This window comes from Miniopterus schreibersii (assembly GCF_964146895.1).
Source record: "Miniopterus schreibersii genome assembly, chromosome: 1".
Classification (NCBI taxonomy): domain Eukaryota; kingdom Metazoa; phylum Chordata; class Mammalia; order Chiroptera; family Miniopteridae; genus Miniopterus; species Miniopterus schreibersii.
This window is the reverse complement of record NC_138101.1, coordinates 813,860-832,742: the sequence shown is the minus strand read 5'-3', so window position 1 is coordinate 832,742 and position 18,883 is coordinate 813,860. Positions and strand designations below refer to the sequence as shown.

The 18,883-nt window shown below is 55.4% G+C and overlaps 1 protein-coding gene across 6 annotated transcripts in view; it reads right to left on the bottom strand.

Annotated features, from left to right (window-relative positions):
- Positions 1–18,883, bottom strand: part of NSD2 (nuclear receptor binding SET domain protein 2) — a 61,693-nt gene that overhangs the window by 11,321 nt on the left and 31,489 nt on the right. For 3 of the 6 annotated variants that reach the window (XR_013997784.1, XM_081122739.1, XM_081122740.1), the window contains exons 6-13: positions 18,087–18,231; positions 15,907–16,025; positions 13,734–13,815; positions 12,371–12,495; positions 3,309–3,440; positions 2,681–2,804; positions 1,487–1,687; positions 479–658 (exon numbers count right to left, since the gene is read on the bottom strand). Coding sequence is in view for 5 of the 6 variants with exons in the window: in XM_081122739.1 (XP_080978865.1) it covers positions 479–658; positions 1,487–1,687; positions 2,681–2,804; positions 3,309–3,440; positions 12,371–12,495; positions 13,734–13,815; positions 15,907–16,025; positions 18,087–18,231 (1,108 nt within the window). In the remaining variant the exon portion in view is untranslated. Of the gene's footprint in view, positions 1–478; positions 659–1,486; positions 1,688–2,680; positions 2,805–3,308; positions 3,441–5,137; positions 10,162–12,370; positions 12,496–13,733; positions 13,816–15,906; positions 16,026–18,086; positions 18,232–18,883 lie in introns of those variants that run through there. The other 3 variants (XM_081122743.1, XM_081122742.1, XM_081122741.1) reach the window with 3 other exon arrangements.

Here is an 18,883-nt window from a genome sequence, read left to right as displayed (position 1 = left end):
GCAAGGGAGGGGACGCTCAGCCTCACCGACACGAGGGGCCTGTGGACTCGGCAGGCCCGGACCTGCCACTTCCGTCTGCAGCTCCCGCACATCTGACTCCCAGACAGTCGTCTAGGACCAGGGATCTGTACGCACCTGGCTCCCAGACAGACAGTCGTCTAGGACCAGGGATCTGTACGCACCTGACTCCCAGACAGACAGTCGTCTAGGACCAGGGATCTGTACACATGTGACTCCCAGACAAACAGGGATCTATATGCTGACACACAAGCAAACTACATTTCACCACTTACAACTTCCCACAATCTGTGACGCGATCATGGTTAACTCAGAAAAGTCGCAGTGCAGGGCCACCCGTGAGCACAAGGAAACACCACGGGGACCACACAGCCGGCCGAGCACTAGCATCTGCCCTCAGCAGGCCGCTCCTGCTGCATGTGCTCGAGGCGTGTGGACGCGCAGCCCTGCCCAGCCTCACCTTTGGAGCACACGAAGCACCAGCTCACGTTGACGTGGGCATGGTGCCGCTTCCCCTTCCGCGCAGTGAAGTGGGCTGTGCAGACGATGCTGTGGGAGGCGATCACCAAGCAGCCGGCTGCCAGACAAGCGTCCCCTCCGTGATAGGCGACGGGGCAGCGGACACACCGCATCATTTTACCTGGAGGCGAGAGACGCTGAAGCCCCCGCCCAGCAAACAGCAGCGAGACAACCCGGCCCACCTGGTTAGGGAGTTAACGCGGAAACGCACTGGGAGTATCTGATGAACACGTAACTTTGATGAGCAGGGTAAGAATATTCAACAGATGTCGTGAAAACACATTTCCTCAAGACAATGGTTCTTCAAAAAATGTTTGAGGAAATGGTCAAGCCTTTAAAACGTCATACTCTAGCCCTGGCCAGTGTGCTCAGCGGTTACAGCATTGGCCCGCGGACTGAAGGGTCGTGGGTTCGACTCCCGGTCAAAGGCATGTACCTGGGTTGCAGTTTCGATCCCCAGCCCTGCATGTGGGAGGCAGCCAATCGCTGTGTCTCTCTCACATCCATGTTTCTCTCTCTCTCTTCCTGCCCCCCCCTTCTTGCAGAGGAAGGGAGACCAAAGGGGTAGGGGTGGGGGAGGCAAGTCCTTCGTCAAGAGAACAGTAACCCGCCCAGCTGGGCGTGGCTCAGCGGTTGAGCGTCGACCTAGGATCCAGGCGGTCAGGGTTTGATTCCTGGTCAGGGCACATGCCCGGGTTGTGGGCTGCAGCCGATCAATGGTTCTCTCATCATTGATGTTTCTATCTCTCTCTCTCTCTCCTTTCCTCTCTCTGAAATCAATAAAGATATATTAAAAAAAAAAAAAAAAGAGAACAGTAACCCAACCTGTGTTGAGTCAGTAACAGAAAAAAACGGTTACTCTGAACACCACCAGCGGCTACAAGCCCACCCTCCCGGCACCCCCGTGGCCGACGCTGGACCAGCGCAGCAGCCCTCCTGGTGCGTGTACCTTTTGTGGGGCGTGGGCTGGAGGGGTTGGACGCGTGGCAGCTCAGGCAGCTGTGCAGAGGGCAGCGGAAGCCCCGGCTCTCAAACACCGTCAGGGAGTATTTCCTCACACAAGCTTCGTGGTAAAACTTTCCACACTGCGACACGACACAGCGCTTCACGTCCACCGCGCTCTCCTTACACACGAAGCACGAGTGCACCCCTAACGAGCGGTTGAGAGGGGCAGAGAGGGGATGGGCACGAGAATGAGCTGTGGGTCCCTGAGCCATGAAAGCCAGCAGCTCGGGGAGGCAGCCTGGCTGCTAGAGCATCGGTTACTTCCCACCACGTGGGGAGCCGTCCAGCGGCTTCAGAAAGTCCTATGTCGGGGTGCCGCTGCGACGGCCTGAGCTCCAGCCTCACCTGGAGGACAGGGAAGTGACGGCAGCCAGGTGGGCACCCCCTCAAGTGAGCAAGAAGTGGGAAGGGTGAGAGCTCGCAGAAGGAAGGCGGTCAATCTCCCGCGGAGAGCAGTTAATGAACCACGTGCTGACCACGTGAAGAACCATGGACAGCACCGGTGCCCTGAAGTGAGGTGTCCAGTGGATGCCATCACCTGGGGGGACTCCCCGGAAGACCCGGTGTCTCCTGACTGAGGGATTGTTCTCAAGAGAGTCAGGAGCCAGCGAGGACAGGAGGTGAAGAGTGAAGGGCCACTGTGCCACCAACTTCCTATCAGCCCCCCACTGCTGGTGAAGCCCACACAGCCCAACCAGAGCAGCGGCCGCTCAGGGACAGCGCGGAGCTGCGCTCACTGCAGCTCGGTCAGGGACTCTATGTTCCTGCAGCTGGCCAGGTCGCCTGTACGAACTGTGGCACCTCCCACGGCCACCTCCCACAGAGCCAGGCTCACGTGGCCCACAGGACATCACTCTGCTGGTTACCTCGTACCAGAGTAATTGTGAGTCACCCTCTTTTTTGAAAGCTGTCACACTAACCACCTGATGGGAGGTACTGAGGGGAGCAACTGTGGGGTCACAGGGGCGCGGGGCACCTGCTAGGGGCAGGGAAGGGTCTGTTCTCAGCTGATGTGGGTTTGCTCGGAGCCCTCGGTGTGCAGGGAGGAGAGAGGCTGGGAGGGGCGTCACTCACACACACACACACAAAACACCTGCCTGGGCACTGCCCACGGTTTCTGAGCTGGGACAGCACTTGCCTGAGGCGCACTCGTTGCAGGTGAACCTCCCTTCCGGCGGCCGGGACAGCCCGAGGCAGGCGGGGTGGAAGGCCGAGCAGCAGGGGCCCTCGCAGAGCAGGAGACTGCCAGTCTTCTCACATAGCTGGAAGCAGAAAGCACGGGTGAAGCCCCACGCAGCCCTCCCTCCCTGCAGCTCCTCCAAGAACGGGACATGCACACCGAGATACCCCGAGTAGAAACCCCGGTGTCAGCTGAACACCAGGCACTGGGTGCAAAAGGGACCCTGGGCAACAGCAATGGGCACCAGGAGGACCAGAAGCCGAAAGGACACGCTCGGGAGGGGAAGGTGAGCTGGGAAAGCTGGGAAAAGGCTCGCACACCCTCCCAGAGTCCAGCTCATCCCAAGGCAGCTGAGAGGATGGAGCTGACCACAAAAGTCCCCCGGACGCCTTCACAGTGCTGGGCACAGAGCACTCTGGTGACCTGCCTGCCCGTCAGCCCAGCGTGTGCCCGTGGGGAAGCCAGACACCTTCAGAATAAAAACCAGCAGTGACCATGGCCAGGCTGTGGGAGGAGGCAGAGCTGGGACCAGGCCCCAACTCCCTGGCCGGCCAGGGCGGCAGGGTGCAGAGCAGTGCCCCCTCACCTGGCACACATGCTCCTTTTTGGCAGTTACTCCTCGCTCTGACTTCTTGGATGAGATGGACACTTCAGTCTGCGTTTCGTCTGCACTTTCATATGGGGACTCCAAGGGCTCGTCTCCTGGGCCGTCCGAGACCTGCAGATGAGGGAGGCGGACGACAGTTCACTAGTAGCAGGGAGCCTCAGGGGCAGGCCTGCCTGGGCTCCGTCCGGTCCACACGCACACGAGTGGCACACGCGCACTGGTCTCTCCACGTCCGCCTGCACGGACAGCTCTTCTCTGCAAACGCTAGTCACCAACTGGCTTTCTGATAACCCAACTTGCTGATAAGCTGCGCAGAAATTCGGAAACGGACTTCACTCCGGCTGACGTTCAGTCTCCGTGTACACACACATATGTGCGGGAAGAGATTTAACATTCCCCTTGAAAATGAAGTGACCGTTACAAAACCCCAGTGTGCTCTAGTAGGTGACCGAAGATGGGCTCTGGGACAGAGAATCCGGCCTTTCTTACCCAACGGGTTACAGCCCAACTATTTTAAGTAGGAAAAACATATCGATACCCAATGAATTTCTGAGAGAACCAGAAATTCACGTGCAGTCAGAACGTGAGCCTTCATCTGTGATCTGCTCGTCTACACCCGGCCAGCGAGACATCCTTTCAGAAACATGTCGAACACCAGAGGGCAGACCAGGCCGCCTTCCCCCGGGACGGGCAGGTGAGAGCCGCCTGCGACCCGAGATTCTGAGTGCAGGGCCGGGAGGGGGGGGGCTCCCGGGCGGCTGACCATCTCGCCCTCACTCAGGTCTTTCAGAACCGGCCACCCCTCCCCCGTCTTGGACTCAGCACCCCTCCCTTCACCAGCAATAGGCAATCTTTAAATAGAAAACTGTCTCATACAGCAATTTGAGGTTTTTTTAAAAAACCCTAAAAACACGTCATGTATTTATCTGTTCAGTAAGTGTTGAAAACTGGATTTTCAACAGAGCAAACATATGAACTACTTCCTGTCCACTCAGTAGCCACAAGGCTGTGTCACAGGCTTGCTGTTTGCCCAGGAGCACAAAACACGAAATGCAAATAGGGCCACAGTAAAAAACAAACAAAAACAAAACAACACAGCCCACCAGACAACCACCCAATTCTGCAGCCTTGCCCATGAACTTCGTCAGAAGGAAGAAGAAAACCCACCACACACACGGGCTGTGCTGGCGTGAAAGCTCGTGGGACGGCGGGCTGGCGTCTGGAGGGGCCTGCTGGCTCTGGCGGGGTCTGTGGCGGGACAGGGGTGGCTGCCGTTCCAGCCTCGACACCCTCTTGTGTCTGACACACCCCACAGTCACAGTCTGAAGAGAAAGCGACCTTTTCCGGGGAGAGGGAACTAGCGGTGTGGACAGACACTAAATCCCAGGTCTCACATGGTAAAGCTGGGTCACCGGGAGGCTGACCAGAGGGGGCGGCCGGGCCCACAACCCCTGCTGTCACCTCAGCCCCTCAGTGTCTAACACGAACACCCAGAAAGAGGCAACCTGAAGGATGCTCTGAGCCCACACTCCAAATTCCATGTCCTTCAGATACAGGTCCCCAGCGGGCCGAGCACTGCAGACTGGTGAGCATGGGGACCCGGGCAGCAGGAGCAGCGGCTGTGCGGCCCCGAGGCCGGCCTGAAGGAGCCACCAGACCCAGAGAGAGGGCCTTTGGTGGGGGCTCCAAGGAAGACAGCCCGGTGCCAGCCCACCAGCCCGGTTCCTCCCTCAACGCGGCTGGAGCCGATCTAAAAGCTGAAAGAAAAATGCATGGGAGAGGGACAGAAGACACAGACCAGTCCTGGGTCAGAGGAAGGAACAGCACCTTTTATTTAAGATTTACAGAAAGTGAGCACGTTTCACTTGGAGATAGTTCCCACATTAACAGAGTTTGTTTTGAGGAAATAAACACTGGATACACATTTGGGATAGAAATATACTGTTAGACACACAGAGCTCGTTTCCTGGTCGGGGTCCAAGGGGCACATACAGAACACAGACCTTACAATATCACAGTCCATGGACAGTGCGACAGTCCGTCCCCAGCCCCCGCCCTCCCAGCAAGCAGGTCACAACTAGCACAGTCGGGGTCCACGGGCTCTGCCTGCAAACCCCAGCGGGCCCAGCGCCAGGCGGCACACCCCACTCCGGGCACAGGCTCCGCGTGCAGCACTGACGGCATCTACTCGGAGATGCGTTTATGAAAGCAACAGCCACCCGCGTGGTCCCAACACAGTCCCCAGTCTCAGTCTACAGCATCTACGGTCTACTCCATGTCCAACAGGATGTCCATTTGGAAAAAGGAGAAAGGACTGACCGAGCGGACAGACTGCCAGGCTTCCCGCCGCCCCCCGCACACCACGCCTCCCCAGGCAAGCAGTCTCCGTGAAGCCGCGCCCGACCTCAGCGCCCTGGTCTGAAACCCTTCCTCTGCTCTACTCTGTGACAGTGTCAACTTGCTTACTGGCCTGAGAAACGTTCCTTAACGGCCAGAATGCCGCCTCCTCAACACCCGTGACAGGTGACCACGCGTGAACCAGCTCCTAGAAGTGAGGCAGCGTGGGGCGACGCGCAGCCCCGCAGGCCCTCCCCGCTGGGCCTGGAGAGCAGCCCCGGGGCCGCCTCCCAAGGCGTCACACAGTGGGTTTTATTTTGACAACAAATCCCTTCACAGGTTGGACACCACGTCGATCATGAAGCACAATGACAGGCCTCAGACAGTAAGTACTTCTGTACCCACTTCCATGTTTATGCTTCTCTGCGGGAGACCAGTTCTTCCACACAGCGTGTGGATTTGCAGGCGACAGGGACCTGGGCCCAGCAGGCTTCGTCAGCGTAGTCAGAAGACTGGTCTCACACAGGCCTCCCAGGCGACCACAGTGAGGCGTCGTGAGTTAAAATAACTTTCAAGTAAGTCCCCCATCACCCAGATGCCACAACTCGCAGTGATCTTTCCTAAAGCAGCCCCTTGAGACCATGCGGCCCAGAACCCCCCCAGCTGCCCAGCTTCCAGGGCTGGGTGAGTCACCCCTGTACCTCGGAGCCAGGCAGCTGCTATGTGGTCCCAGAGCCCCAGGGCGTACCAGCAAGAGCCACGTGGTGGCCTGGCTGCAGAACCAGGGCTCCTTTGTCACAGACAACGAGTCTCTAAAGCAACCCTACCAACCAGCGTGTCCTTAGCAGAAAGCGGCCAGGGAGGGTGACTGGACAACAGAAACAAAGCCCCCTCCATCCGCCATCAGCACGTGCGGCTGAGCACACCCAAGGCTGGGCCGGGCCGCCCCCACCACCACCTCGGTCTCAATAGTTAGCTCGTTTCAAAACACATGCTCACACACTACATGCAATAAACCCAACCACCACGTGTAGGCCACAAAAAACTGCGCATGTGGATCTAACACGTAACCATCTAGTTACAAAGGCATCCAACAAGATACGGCCTGCCGGGTCCCAGCCTGACCTGAGCCGCTGGAGGGACACCAGGGAAGACCCCCGGGAGCCCACCCGTACCAGACAGCAACAAGGGGTACGACACAGGCCGTCTTCCACCAGCTAAGGACAGTCCACTCCCCATCACTGCAAACTAGTGGTGATCTCTGGAATTCTGGCTAAAACTGAAAAACAGTATTAACGAATCAACATCAATCTCACTGACCCGAACCCTGAAAGAGAGGCCTCAGCACACTTAGAATACAACCTCAAAGCCAGTGCCTGCTTCAGAGCATGGGGCCCTTCCCCGTAAGGCAGCGACGTTTCAGCTCTTCAGCAGCAGATGCCGGTTTAGCTCTGTCATCTCAACGACAAACACGGCCTCAGACAGCTGGTCTCACTAAGCCAGGGCTGCCCTGGCCGGTCCCTGTGGGGAGGCTCTGCGGCCAGACCACCTCCAGAATGAGGTAGTGACTTAAAGGGGCTCTGCCAGGAGCGGGTTGTCAGGATCACCGGAGAAAGAAACCGGTAGCCTCGCCAGAGTTCCTGGGATCCCATCTCCACCTGACCTTCCAGACAGGTGTGCGGTGGTCATCCAAGACGGCCCAGCGTCCACCTTCACGGCGGCCTGGTGCGTGGTGGGCGGCCTTCACTTACACACGCTGACACTATCACTGATGATCAACATGCCAGGACCAGCCATTGGCCACAGCAGGCCCAGCGCCCACACCCACCCATCTTTGGGCCAAGAGCCCCTCATCTGTTTGCATCATCTCTCTCACACCTGCACAGGGGCACTTTTTTGGGTTTTGAATTAGACGCTAATTGACAGTCCTATCTTCTCAGGGCATTTCTACGACAGGCTGTCGGGAGGTATGAGTCGCCCACCGTCGGGCACACGTTGGCCCTGCGTTGCCCTCAAGCCTAGCCTCTCTCACTGCCTGTGGTGACCAACCTCGGGTGAGCAGGTCAGAGCCTGAGACAAGGGCGCACCACGCCTGTTCCTGAGGTTCACGCCTTATAGCTTTCTCCATCCTCCTCTGGGGTAATTCAGCTGTTAATGTCCCTAAGCCCCTGTCCTTCTACCCTAGTCCCCTGAAAGCTGGGACGCCCCTGTCCGCAGTGCATGAAACTGCCCTGGGGTGTCCTGTTGGCTCTGGGAACATCCTCTCACCCCTGGGCTCTCTTCAGTTGGGAGGAGTGGATGAGACAGGCGGGATACCCGCTACAGGGCCCCAAGATACACCTGCACCCCAGCCCACAACTGCAGACAGCCAGCCTGTGTCACCCCTGGGCGAGCAAGGCCCTCGGGAGACCTGCATGAGCCATGCAGGCAGTGGAGCCATAGCCAGACGGCCACTGCCACCTGCGCGGTCCCGTTCCTTCGCGGCCTACTCTGCGCCAGGCAGGGCCTGCGCCCGTGGAGCAGCTGCAACACAGACCTAGCTAAAGCCACGTGCTCTGCATGGAGTTCCTGCGGGCTCCACCCCGTGCATGTGTGCGCAATGCATGGATGGCGTCCCCACAAGGACCCTGTGCAATAACTGGAAAACACATCTCAACAATAGGCAGCTCAGGTGGCTCAGGGCGAGCCCAGTGCTGCGGTGACTTCCTTAGGACATGAGACGAGCCCCCACTAAATCCGCAGAGGACACCAGCCCGTCCCTAAGCTCAGGCCAGAGCCCCCGCTCACCCCTCCAGAAGGCAGGGGCCTACCAGGGACGCTCCCCAGCAAGGCCATCATGGCCAATGGAGGGGACAATCTGTCCTGGGAGGTGACTGTCCCTCCCTGCAGCGTGCTGCACACACCTGCCTCCACCTGCCCACTCCCCTTCCCGATGTCCCCAGGGGATGCGGCCCCCAGCTGAGAATCAGTGCACCCCCCACCCGGGCCCCCTGCCCCCACATCCTCAGTGGAGGCGGACGGTGCTGCTCTGTGGACACCAGAGTCCTCTGAGGTCCCTTCCTTCTTCGTGAGGAGAGGAACGCAGTCACTCGCTGGCAGCTGGCTGGCTGGCACAGCTACGATTCAAACGAAGCCCTCAGTTCCTGTCAGAGGCCTTTCAGGCGAGTCTTTACTTCGGTGATCATTTCTTGAACTGGGGCCATTTTTACGCCACCAGTTCCTTACATTTCCTAATTCAGTGGCTAACTTTCTGAGAATCGTCCATTACTGCTGAGCTTCCACTCCTTTAGAAACCGCACGGCTCAGACCACCCGTAGGTCACGGGTCCCACCGTCTGAGCAGAGCCACCGTCCAGCCCTCAGCCACCGCCCACACTCTGCAGTGTCCCTGACGAGCCCAGAGCCACCACGTCTGGGTTCCCTCTGTCCCCACGTTCAGGATCGTTTCTCATGCCCACAGAACACTTATGCTTTTGGATAAGAATGGAATGGTGGTGGTTTTATCATTTTATTGTTACAACCACATTGTCACAAGCGAACCGCTGCATCCTTGCGAGGTGCCAGGCACCTGAGTGCTTTGCATGCGTTACATTGAGTAATGGCTCAGAACACACGTGCTAGTCAGAAATCCCCACGAGACGAAAAAGGCGTCAGAAGAGTCTGCGGGAAACAGCCGCGTGCTGCTGACACGCATGGAGAGCACCCCTCCTGCCTCCGTGAGTCGAGGGCACGTGAGGCCTTGTCCTCACCATGCAGACATGCGACCCTGGGGATGACACCAGGGCCCGGGACAGCGTCAGTGTGTCGGGAGGCCAATGGCTCACAACACTGCAAATGATGTCTTTCCTACAAATTTACTCCATGTAGTGTCCTAGTAAAACTGTTCAGTAAAAAAAAGAATCACAACCTTCCCGCCTTTAATGCTGGAAACTAGCTGAGCATCTACAGCAGTGAATACGCTCCACTGGCGATGGCGAGAGCTGGCAAGGATGCCTCTCAGTGTGCCGTCTGTTCTCTGTTGGAAGGTTCCGATGCTGACGTTGGCCAATAAAAATCCAGTAAGTTATGGACTGGAGGACAAGACCGACCCCTCGGTGTGGTGTCCTTGTCGCGGCCCAGGACAGCCTGGCTGCGGGCATCCTTCCAGCCTGAGACCTACAGTGACCGCTGGACTAGGGACATGTATCTCTTATGGGATGAATGTGACTGTTAAATGGCCTTGAACAGGGATCTTACCTTCGTCTTAAAATGTGTTATCTGTTTTCTTCATTGTATGTGTTTATTAATACCATTAAAAACGGACTGTCACAATCTTCCATAGAGTGACTGTGAGGGTGTCACTGAGTGTGCGACGACACGCCACTGCAGCAGGCGTCCTGGGAGACCCCACCGTGTCAGGTGCAGCACAGGGCAGCTGAGCTCAAGTCCAACTTGACTGGTGTGGGCTCCCATAGAAGCTGTTACCAGTGAAGGTGACAAAGTGAGAATCTGCTCTACTGAGGGAATAAGAAATGCAGTTACAAACACTTATGTCACATCACCCTCGCAGGCTGTCATGCGAGTGTCACCTCAATCCACGGTCTCACTAGGGTGGCCTGCTACTAGCAACAACTCCAATATAAATTTATTTACCGCACACTCCCTTACCGAGAAGGATTTAAACCATAACATGACCTAAAATGTCTTGAAATACCAACCCTATCTGGTTCCTCATTTGGATCAAGGGCAAGGTAAAGGGCATGTGGCCCAAGTAAGGGCCGGTCGGAAGCCCCAGGCAGCATGGCCACGGTTGTGGCTCCTATTGGGAGGACCAGCAGTCTGCAGGGGCTGCAACACCACACATTGCCTTGTGCCGAACGGCATTCAGCATGGCACATGCTGGAAACATGTACTGTGTGCGGTTCAGAGACATGACACATAACAGAGCCTGAAGTGGCTTAAGGAACACTGTTATTCTGTAAAAATACTGAGGGGAGATCTGTGTAAGCCACACACACAACCTGATGGGAAGGCCTGGTGACTTACATGTTTTACATGAGGAACAGAACGACACCACGAGAGCCATGGACCATGTCCAAACGCAGGACAGTGTGTGACTCATGCGATACAAATATACCTGGTAATCCATCTATTTCCGAAGCTAAAGAACTAACCATCAACTAAGTCTAATGATTGTAAAATGCTTCCCCAAGTCAGAGCGAATGTCTAAGCCACAAAGATTCGACTCAGCCTGGTGAGCAAGGGCATCAGACCGTTGGGCTTGTCTAACAGGAGCATCCTCTGCACCTGCCACGCCAGTTACTCTCATCCACACGGGGCTCAGGGCGGCAACGACAGATCTGAGCAGCCTCTGTGTTTTCCTCTCAACTGCACCCAACAAGAGTGTGAACAAGACTCAGCTGAGCACTGCACCGAAACATCTTAAACAAAAAGCCAACTTAAGCAAAAGGATCTATGGAAGAGAAAACTTGTCTTTCATATTCTTCAGAACCGCAGGCCACCTGTCAGTGTAATTGTTTAGGTACTGACCTGAACTTGGGCAAGAAAGGAGGAAAACTGTCTTGTATAGGATGTGCCTTCTCATGTTTCGATAGGCTCCTGGGACTCCGTGAGGAATTCCTGCTGCATTCCTGGTGCCCAATGTAAGGACATCTAGTTACCTACACACACCAGCTGCGGCTGTGAGGAAGCCCACCCGCACGCGGGCAGCTCAACACCGCTCTGAGCACTGGGAGCTAGAGGACTGCTCTGTACTCACAGCATGGAGGACTGGGCAGCAGGCTCAGGCCCCTCTGCACCTCAGCCACTGGAAGACACCTCACACATGGAAGGCCTGCCCCTCGTCTGGTGGGAGGAAGCAACCGAGGCTGACAGAGAGCAGAATGCCCGCTCCACTGGGACTTTGCAGAAACAGAAGTGCCACCTTCAGACCCAACAGGGTGAGGGTCTGTCCACTCCCAGCAGCACTACCCTGTACCTAAAAGCCCAAGGCTACCTCCTCATCAATACTCTAGAAACAGGACCCGTCTACAATGAGAAAGAACCACGGGGAACAAAAGAAGGTAAATTTGAAACAAGCTCCCTGGACAGTCACTGAGGCCGGAATCCCAAAGTCCCTCTGCACAGAAACGTTTCCTATCTGCATTTGAGGCTGTTTTTGTTTTTTCTCATAATGGCAAAGACCAGGCCTGCTGGTGACGTCTAGATGTCACTACCATGACAACCGCAGCCTCATACACTCTGCAAGCCCAGGAAACAGGCGTCACTGCCATGGTGGTTCTGACCTTCCTCAATGCTCAGCTGTCCAAGAACACACCAGAACCTAAAGGATCAAAGAGCCACAGACCCACAGCCATGTCCCTCCTTGAGCCTTGGTCCAGAAACCACAGGAATCAGAGCAGTGTGTGCTCCAGCCTCATCCCCGGGTGACTGCACAGTAACCGCGTCAGCTCAGCCGCCAGTGTCACATTAGGACAAAGCAACCTCCTTTCACATGGAGAACAGAGAGATTTCAGGATCTAAATGCACCGACCCTGCAGCATGACCACGTGCGTTCTCACACAGGCCGTGTGCTCAAAAAGACTAACATGGTGGCTTCTTCCCCTTCATGGCTTTCACAGTTCAGAGAACCTAACACTCGCCTACATGGCGCTGTGTGAGCCGGGCCTTGGCTCAGTAAACAGCCTTCGTGGGAATGTGTTTTACCTCGTTCTCGGTTAAGGAGGCAGAGGGAGACGAGCTCTTGCTAAATGCGAGTGTGGAGGGCGCAGCTGCAGATGCCCGGCTCCGCTTCTTCAGTGGTTTGCATGAGTCAGACAGGTGTTTCGTGGCTGCAAAACAATTTGGGTTCATAAAGTAAAGTTTAAAACTTTAAACCCTCCATCTTTTTACTGCTTTAAAATCACTCCTCCAATAAAGTTCTGGGGATAGTTCCTTTGTCATACCAAGGGCTTTAGTTTTTGTTGTGGGAAAACTGAATGTGAAGAAAGGGAGGTACTGCACAGTGAGCTACACTGTGCCCCCGCCTGGCCCCCAGAGCCACCACCCTGGAGCCCCATGGCTCCATGCACGCCTGGTCCCACAGCCCTGCCACGCTCCTGGAGCAAATCCCAGATGTCATCTCAACCACAGACAGGTTAGTACACGTCTCTGAAACACAAGGTTTAAGCATGACCACAGTCCTATGATCACAGGAACAGTAGCAAGCCCTCTACATCATCAGATGCCCACTCAGTGCCCAGTGCTCACACATGCTTCTCAAGAGGCTGCTTCACTGACCGTAAACCAGGGCAGCACTTCAGGCACAGAAGGGGAGCCAGAGCGATTTGCCACCTTCACTTACTACTTCTTCCTATATTTTGTTTTCCTTCCTAACAGAGCTGGAGATGGAAATTCTTTTAATAAACAACCAGACAAGCCTTGGCTGGGTGGCTCAGTAGGTTAGAGCATCGTCCCCATACGTCAAGGTTGTGGGTTGGACCCTGGTCAGAACACATACAAGCAGCAGCCAATGGATGCATCAATAAGTGGAACAACAAATCTTTCTCTTCCAGTTCCTCTCTCTAAAATCAATCAATCATTCAATAAAACTTTTATATAAATCACACAGACCCATCAGAAGATGACTGATGAGTCCGTCCACCTTTCCCTGTTCTGACAGTTACTTTGCACAAATGTTTTAAATTCGTTTCAAGTCATCTCTGACGTCTGCTCACACACACATGGAGGATCACATCGTGTGGGAGACCCGACAGCTCTGGTTTGAATCACTTCTCTAGCACAATTTTGCTTTGAAAACAATATGGCCACGCAAAAGTCAGAAACGTAATGTCAATAAAACCTAGCTGAGTCCTTAAAACACTGATCATCAAAAGGGTTTGCTTTTCACGTGCACAGGGCCTCCCCGGCACCTGGCCAGCCTCACCGTGGATCTGATTCCCCTGAAGACTCCCAGTCCCTCCCCAGCCCAGCCTCCGGCCACATCCCGCCAGGACTGACTCAGGATGTCCTGTCCCCGCCCCCAGCCCAGGGCACCTGCCAGAGCCCACAGGAGGCATGGCCACATTACCTGCCTGGCTCTTCAGGGAGGACACCACCTCCATGGCCTTGCAGGAACCTGTTCGGGATGTTTTGTCAGCAATGGTCTCCCTCTGTTATTTAAAAAAAAAAAAGGGGGGTGGAAGAGTAAGGAAAAAAAGAAGGGAAAAAACCCTCCTAAGGTGGACTGGCACAGTTTCCTGCAAAGTTGTGTGACAGACACCTCTTCCCTGGGAAGTGTGTTCCGCAGGTCACCAGCAGCCCCGCCTCACACCTCCATCGGAGCAGAGCCCTGCTCAGCACCCACCACTATCACACTGCTGGGGCCTCGCCAAGCTGACTTCACCAGTGGATGCTTCCAACACACTGCCAAAACTCCCCTGGGTTCGAGTGGCGTGTGGGTGAGCAGAAAGGACCTTCTACAGCCTGGCCTGCGTGGCTCAGCAGTTGAGCATCAACCTAGGATCCAGGAGATGCTGGTTCAGTTCCTTGTTAGGGCACAGGCCCGGGCTGCGGGCTTGATCCCCAGTTGGGGGCATGCAGGAGGCAGCCGATCAATGACTCTCATCATTAATGTTTCTCTCTCTTTCCCTCCTCTCCCTTCCTCTCTCTGAAATCAATAAAAATATATATATTTTTTAAAATGAAAGGACCTTCTCCAGGGCTGTTAAAGTGGCGCCAGGTTAAGTCGTCGGCAATATCCCCACACACTCGTATACTGAGGATGCCGCACTTGCAGGCAAGCCCCACACAAACCACACACATGGTTCACAACGAAGCGTATTTCACAGCCAGGAATAGGGGGAAACATAGGCACCAGGAGACTCCATCCAGCGCTCAGAGTGGAAATGGTGTAACTTAAAATAACCCCCGGGGCACCTCAGTGAAGGCCTCACGGCCACCCTGCCACCCAGAGGCTGAGTCCCAGTACTGCACCCAAGTCCTGCTGCCCAGGCCTGGGGACAAGGCTGTGCCGTACCTGGGGTGGTGGTGGCTGGCACACTCGAGGGACATAGTCTGGAAGCCAAACCAGAGCAGACACCCCAGTGTATCATGTGCAGCTTCCTGAGCTACTAGGAAACATGTCTACCCAGCCACTCAATGCAAATAGTGAGATTTCAATGTCTGGGCTGTTTTTTAGGTAAATCATTTATATCAATACTTCAAAGCAATGGTCAGCACAGGCTGCCAGCAGTAGCCCCAAAGGACTGAGCGGTGCTTCCTCAGCTCACTGCAGGGCTCAGGCACTCACGCCACCTGGCAGGTGCCCCAAGAACTGCGTGTGGGCTGGGAACACAGCAGGGCCAGCCTGTTCCTGAGCCGCAAAGATGGCTTTAAAAAAGATGACGACATGGTGGCCACTGTGTACACATCAGCAACAAGACATTTATTTTCCAGTCTTCAAAACAGACTAGAACAATAAAAGAAACAACTTCCTAATGTTCGTCAGTAATAATCAGTCTGGTGCTCTGCCCAGTCACAAACCACGCCTGTCTGCGCCACCACTGAGCACAGACCAGGGAGAGGCCTGTCTACTGAAGCTTCCCATTCATGATGCTCAGAGGAATGGCCTGTGCCAACAAAGTGCCAAGAGGCCCTGCCTTCCCTCAGTGTGAGCACTGCAGGCAGCACCGACCCTGCACTTCCCTGGCCACGGGGACTAGGCCAAGTCCCTCTCCTGCAGGCACGGGGCAAACACTGCCCTGACGCAAGCTGGAATATGCTACAACTGTGAGGTGCGGGCTACCGCCTTGGCACCCACGCGGTGGCCATCTCTGTCGCATCAAACAGGCCTGCGCAGCCCACTCGGGTTGTCCTCAGACACCAGAAGTTACGGAGACACTGAACAAGTTCATGAACCCACTCAGTGCCTCCAATGGCTCTCCACCCTCTATGGAAGCAGACCACAGGCCTGACTCTCATGGAGGCTGATGCTGCGACATCACTCCCACTCCCAGGCCCCAGACAAGGGTCCTTTCACTACATGATCGCTAGGATCTAAACGTCAAGTGTTGTTCAAAGGGTTTGTGTGGTTTACTCTGACAGCCAACACCAGGAGTTGCGTTGAAGTCCTGGCAGGAAAGAGCTGCTCCCCGCAGCAGCCTCTGCAAAGGTGCCGGCTCCTCATCCGGCCGGTACCTCAGGGACTCAGGGTCACATGGCACGTGCTCCCCCACCCCCGCCAGGCAAACGGACGTAATTACCTTCCGAAGACTGTGCTTGTCTGTCCTGAGTCTTTTCCTGGGCGTGTCCTCAACTTCCGTGTCTTCTCTAGGGTCCTGTGTCCTCTTCGGGTGGGCTCTTTTTTTCCCATTTAAGTTACCTAGGAATGGGGACGGGAAACTTCTGTGAACACTGCACCACCGCAGTGAGCACCGCGGGCTCTCATGTGGAAACCCAGCCCGAGCGTCTCCTGTGGTCCCCACTCCAGGGCCGAACGTTACAGATCCAACCTCTGCACTTTGTGACCTGCAAGGGACTGTGTTTCCGGAAACATCAAATTCTGAAAAACCCTTGCCTAATCTAGAGGTTAGAGTGGTATTCACTATATGTTTTAATGTACTATATAGCATTAAATTTAAATACAGTCCAGTATTTTTTTAAAAAATCTTTACCTACTAACATCAAAGACTAGTGGAATTTAAGCTGAGCTGTAAAAAATACTCAACTTGCTACGTTTTATACATCTCCTTAGAGAAGCACCCTGAGTAGCAACATCTGCTTGCATCTGCAAGTCCAGGGCTGTCTGCGATCCGCCTCATGGCAGGCACTGCCAGGACAACCAGTCAACCCCACACCTTGGTGCCCAGACAGAGGACTGGAGTGCAGACTCTAGAGAGATGGTTAACTTGGACACACCAGTATTTACTTTAGCACAAACCCACCCTTCCATTTGCACAAGCACTTCAGAGGAACAGGGTTTATTCCTGGACTCATCTAACATCACCCAGGAGGGCCTGACTCCCGGGTGGAACAGAGCACACTGGCGGTCCGTGGTATCCAGCTGTGCCCAGGGCCAAGACAGAGTGCTGGCCTCACAACTGGTCAGGCCAGACTGCTGACAGCCAGCCTGCTGAGTGGCCTCTCGGAACCCTGCTCCTGGCCACAGCCCAGCGGGCTGCCCCAAGGCCACCCAGGAAGAGGCCTGCAGAGCGGTGGGCAATGGGACCTGCTCAGCCCTGTGAGACCAGCTCCGTCTGCACTGCCCATCAGCAGGTGCTCACTAGGCTACAGATACCTCAGCCAACTCCGGTGCCTCCCCTCCCTGCACATAAAGACCCCTTTATGAACGAGGCAACCACTGTTTCTTACAGAAATAGCCACGTGGCTCTGTCTGAATTCCTGACACTAAGACCAAGGGATGTGGACACCACGGACAGGACTCTGGTCCTGGTGGTCAGAAACAGGGTCTCTGAAGGGAGGCAAAGGGCGTCTAGGAGGGCACACCCCTGATGTACACAGGGTGGAAACTCGCCTTCCCCTCAGCCTGCTCAGTACCAGTGACAGTCCAGAACGACCCAATGTGACACAACCACATTCGCTCACACTCACTCTCCAGGGAAACTTGGCTCACCCAGGGACACGCTCTAGACCTGGCGTCCTGAGGGAGTCAGCCTGGACTCCTGCCTCTTAAAGCACAGAGGTCCTAAGTGGCCTCACGACTCTAAATCACAGTGTTTGCAGCAAACACTGAACAAATGGACCAAATTCAACACTGATATATGAGATGCTGACGTGGAGATCTAGAAAGGCCCATAAATCAAGGTGGGAGGCATGCGCGTGCAAAGGGACCACAGCCGCGCTCGCCACAAAGGCACACACACAGTAGCTGCATTACTTGGGTCCTGGCCTCCTCCTAGGGGGGGTCCTGGCACATTTACACTCGCCTCGCCAACTCTCCCAGGACAAACCTGAGACAGAATTTTCCTGTATTTTAAACTGACACCCAATACATCCCCCTTATTTTTACACGAAAATGTCAGTTACCACGTGTGTCTAAGCACACAGACGACAGGGCCACACACGTTTCCAGAGCACAGTGAAGCCTTTTCTAACCTGAGGCCAAGGAAGAAGAGCCAGGCACCCAGAGGTAAGGTCAGCTCACAGCCACTGTCCCTGCCCTGTGAGCTCTCCAGCAAACAGGCCAAGAAAGCCCCTCCACTCGGGCAGACACGCAAGGGATCCGCAGGCCAGTGAGGTTGCAGGGAGCAGCTCTTGGGACACGAAGGAGGACACGCAGGGGGCAGAGGTGCCTCACTGTGACCACATGCGCTCTGGTGGTCAGCTCAGTACCGCGGGTCAGAGCTGGGGAACGGGTGCTACTCTTCCGTCCCTGGACTGTGCCCTGCTGGCCACACTGCATGCACCACACCTAAGGGTTTACCAGAGTCATCCTCGAACGGGGACGTGGCACGAACAGCAAACTTGGTGTTGTAGCGGGATTTCTGCTTCTCGTTGAGCATGTTCCATTGGGATCCCAGCAGCTCTTCGATCTCCTCCCCGGAGGCGTCTGGGTGCTCGGCCACCACCTGTGAGCACAGGGAAGGCGTGGTGAGGGGGCCAAGCACCGAGAACTCACCTGGGTTTTGCTCTGCACAAAACCCAATGCACAGACAGCCCCTTAGAACTAACGGGGCCTCTTCATTCCCGTGTCACGAACTGCCCCACAAAAGCTCCAAAAAGGACTCCTTTATTTATATATATATCCTCATGCGACGATATTTTTTCTATTGCTTTTCAGAGACAGTGGAAGGGGGAAAAAGAGAAACATCGATGTGAGAGAGACACATCTATTGGTTGCTTCCCGCTCAGGCTCTGACCAGGGCCAAGGATCGAGCCTGCAGCCGAGATACGTGCCCTTGGCCAGAATCCAACCTGGGACCCTTCAGTCCATGGGCTGACGCTCTGGCCACGGAGCGGAACCGGCCAGAGCCAGTGAGAACTCTTAATTGATGACGACACAAGTGAAAACAAGGCTGGAGCCAATGATTCACTGTGTGATGTGAACACAGGAAATGATACACTTTCCAGAATTGTTACATTATTAGGGAGCTACAATTTTCCAGGCTATGTTGAAAAGTCAGTTTAGGGAAAGTCCCATGGAAATGCAGGCCCCAGAACACGGGAGTGAGGTCTGGGCCTGGCGTCCTGTTGGCTGGAGCACCCGCCCCACACCTTCAG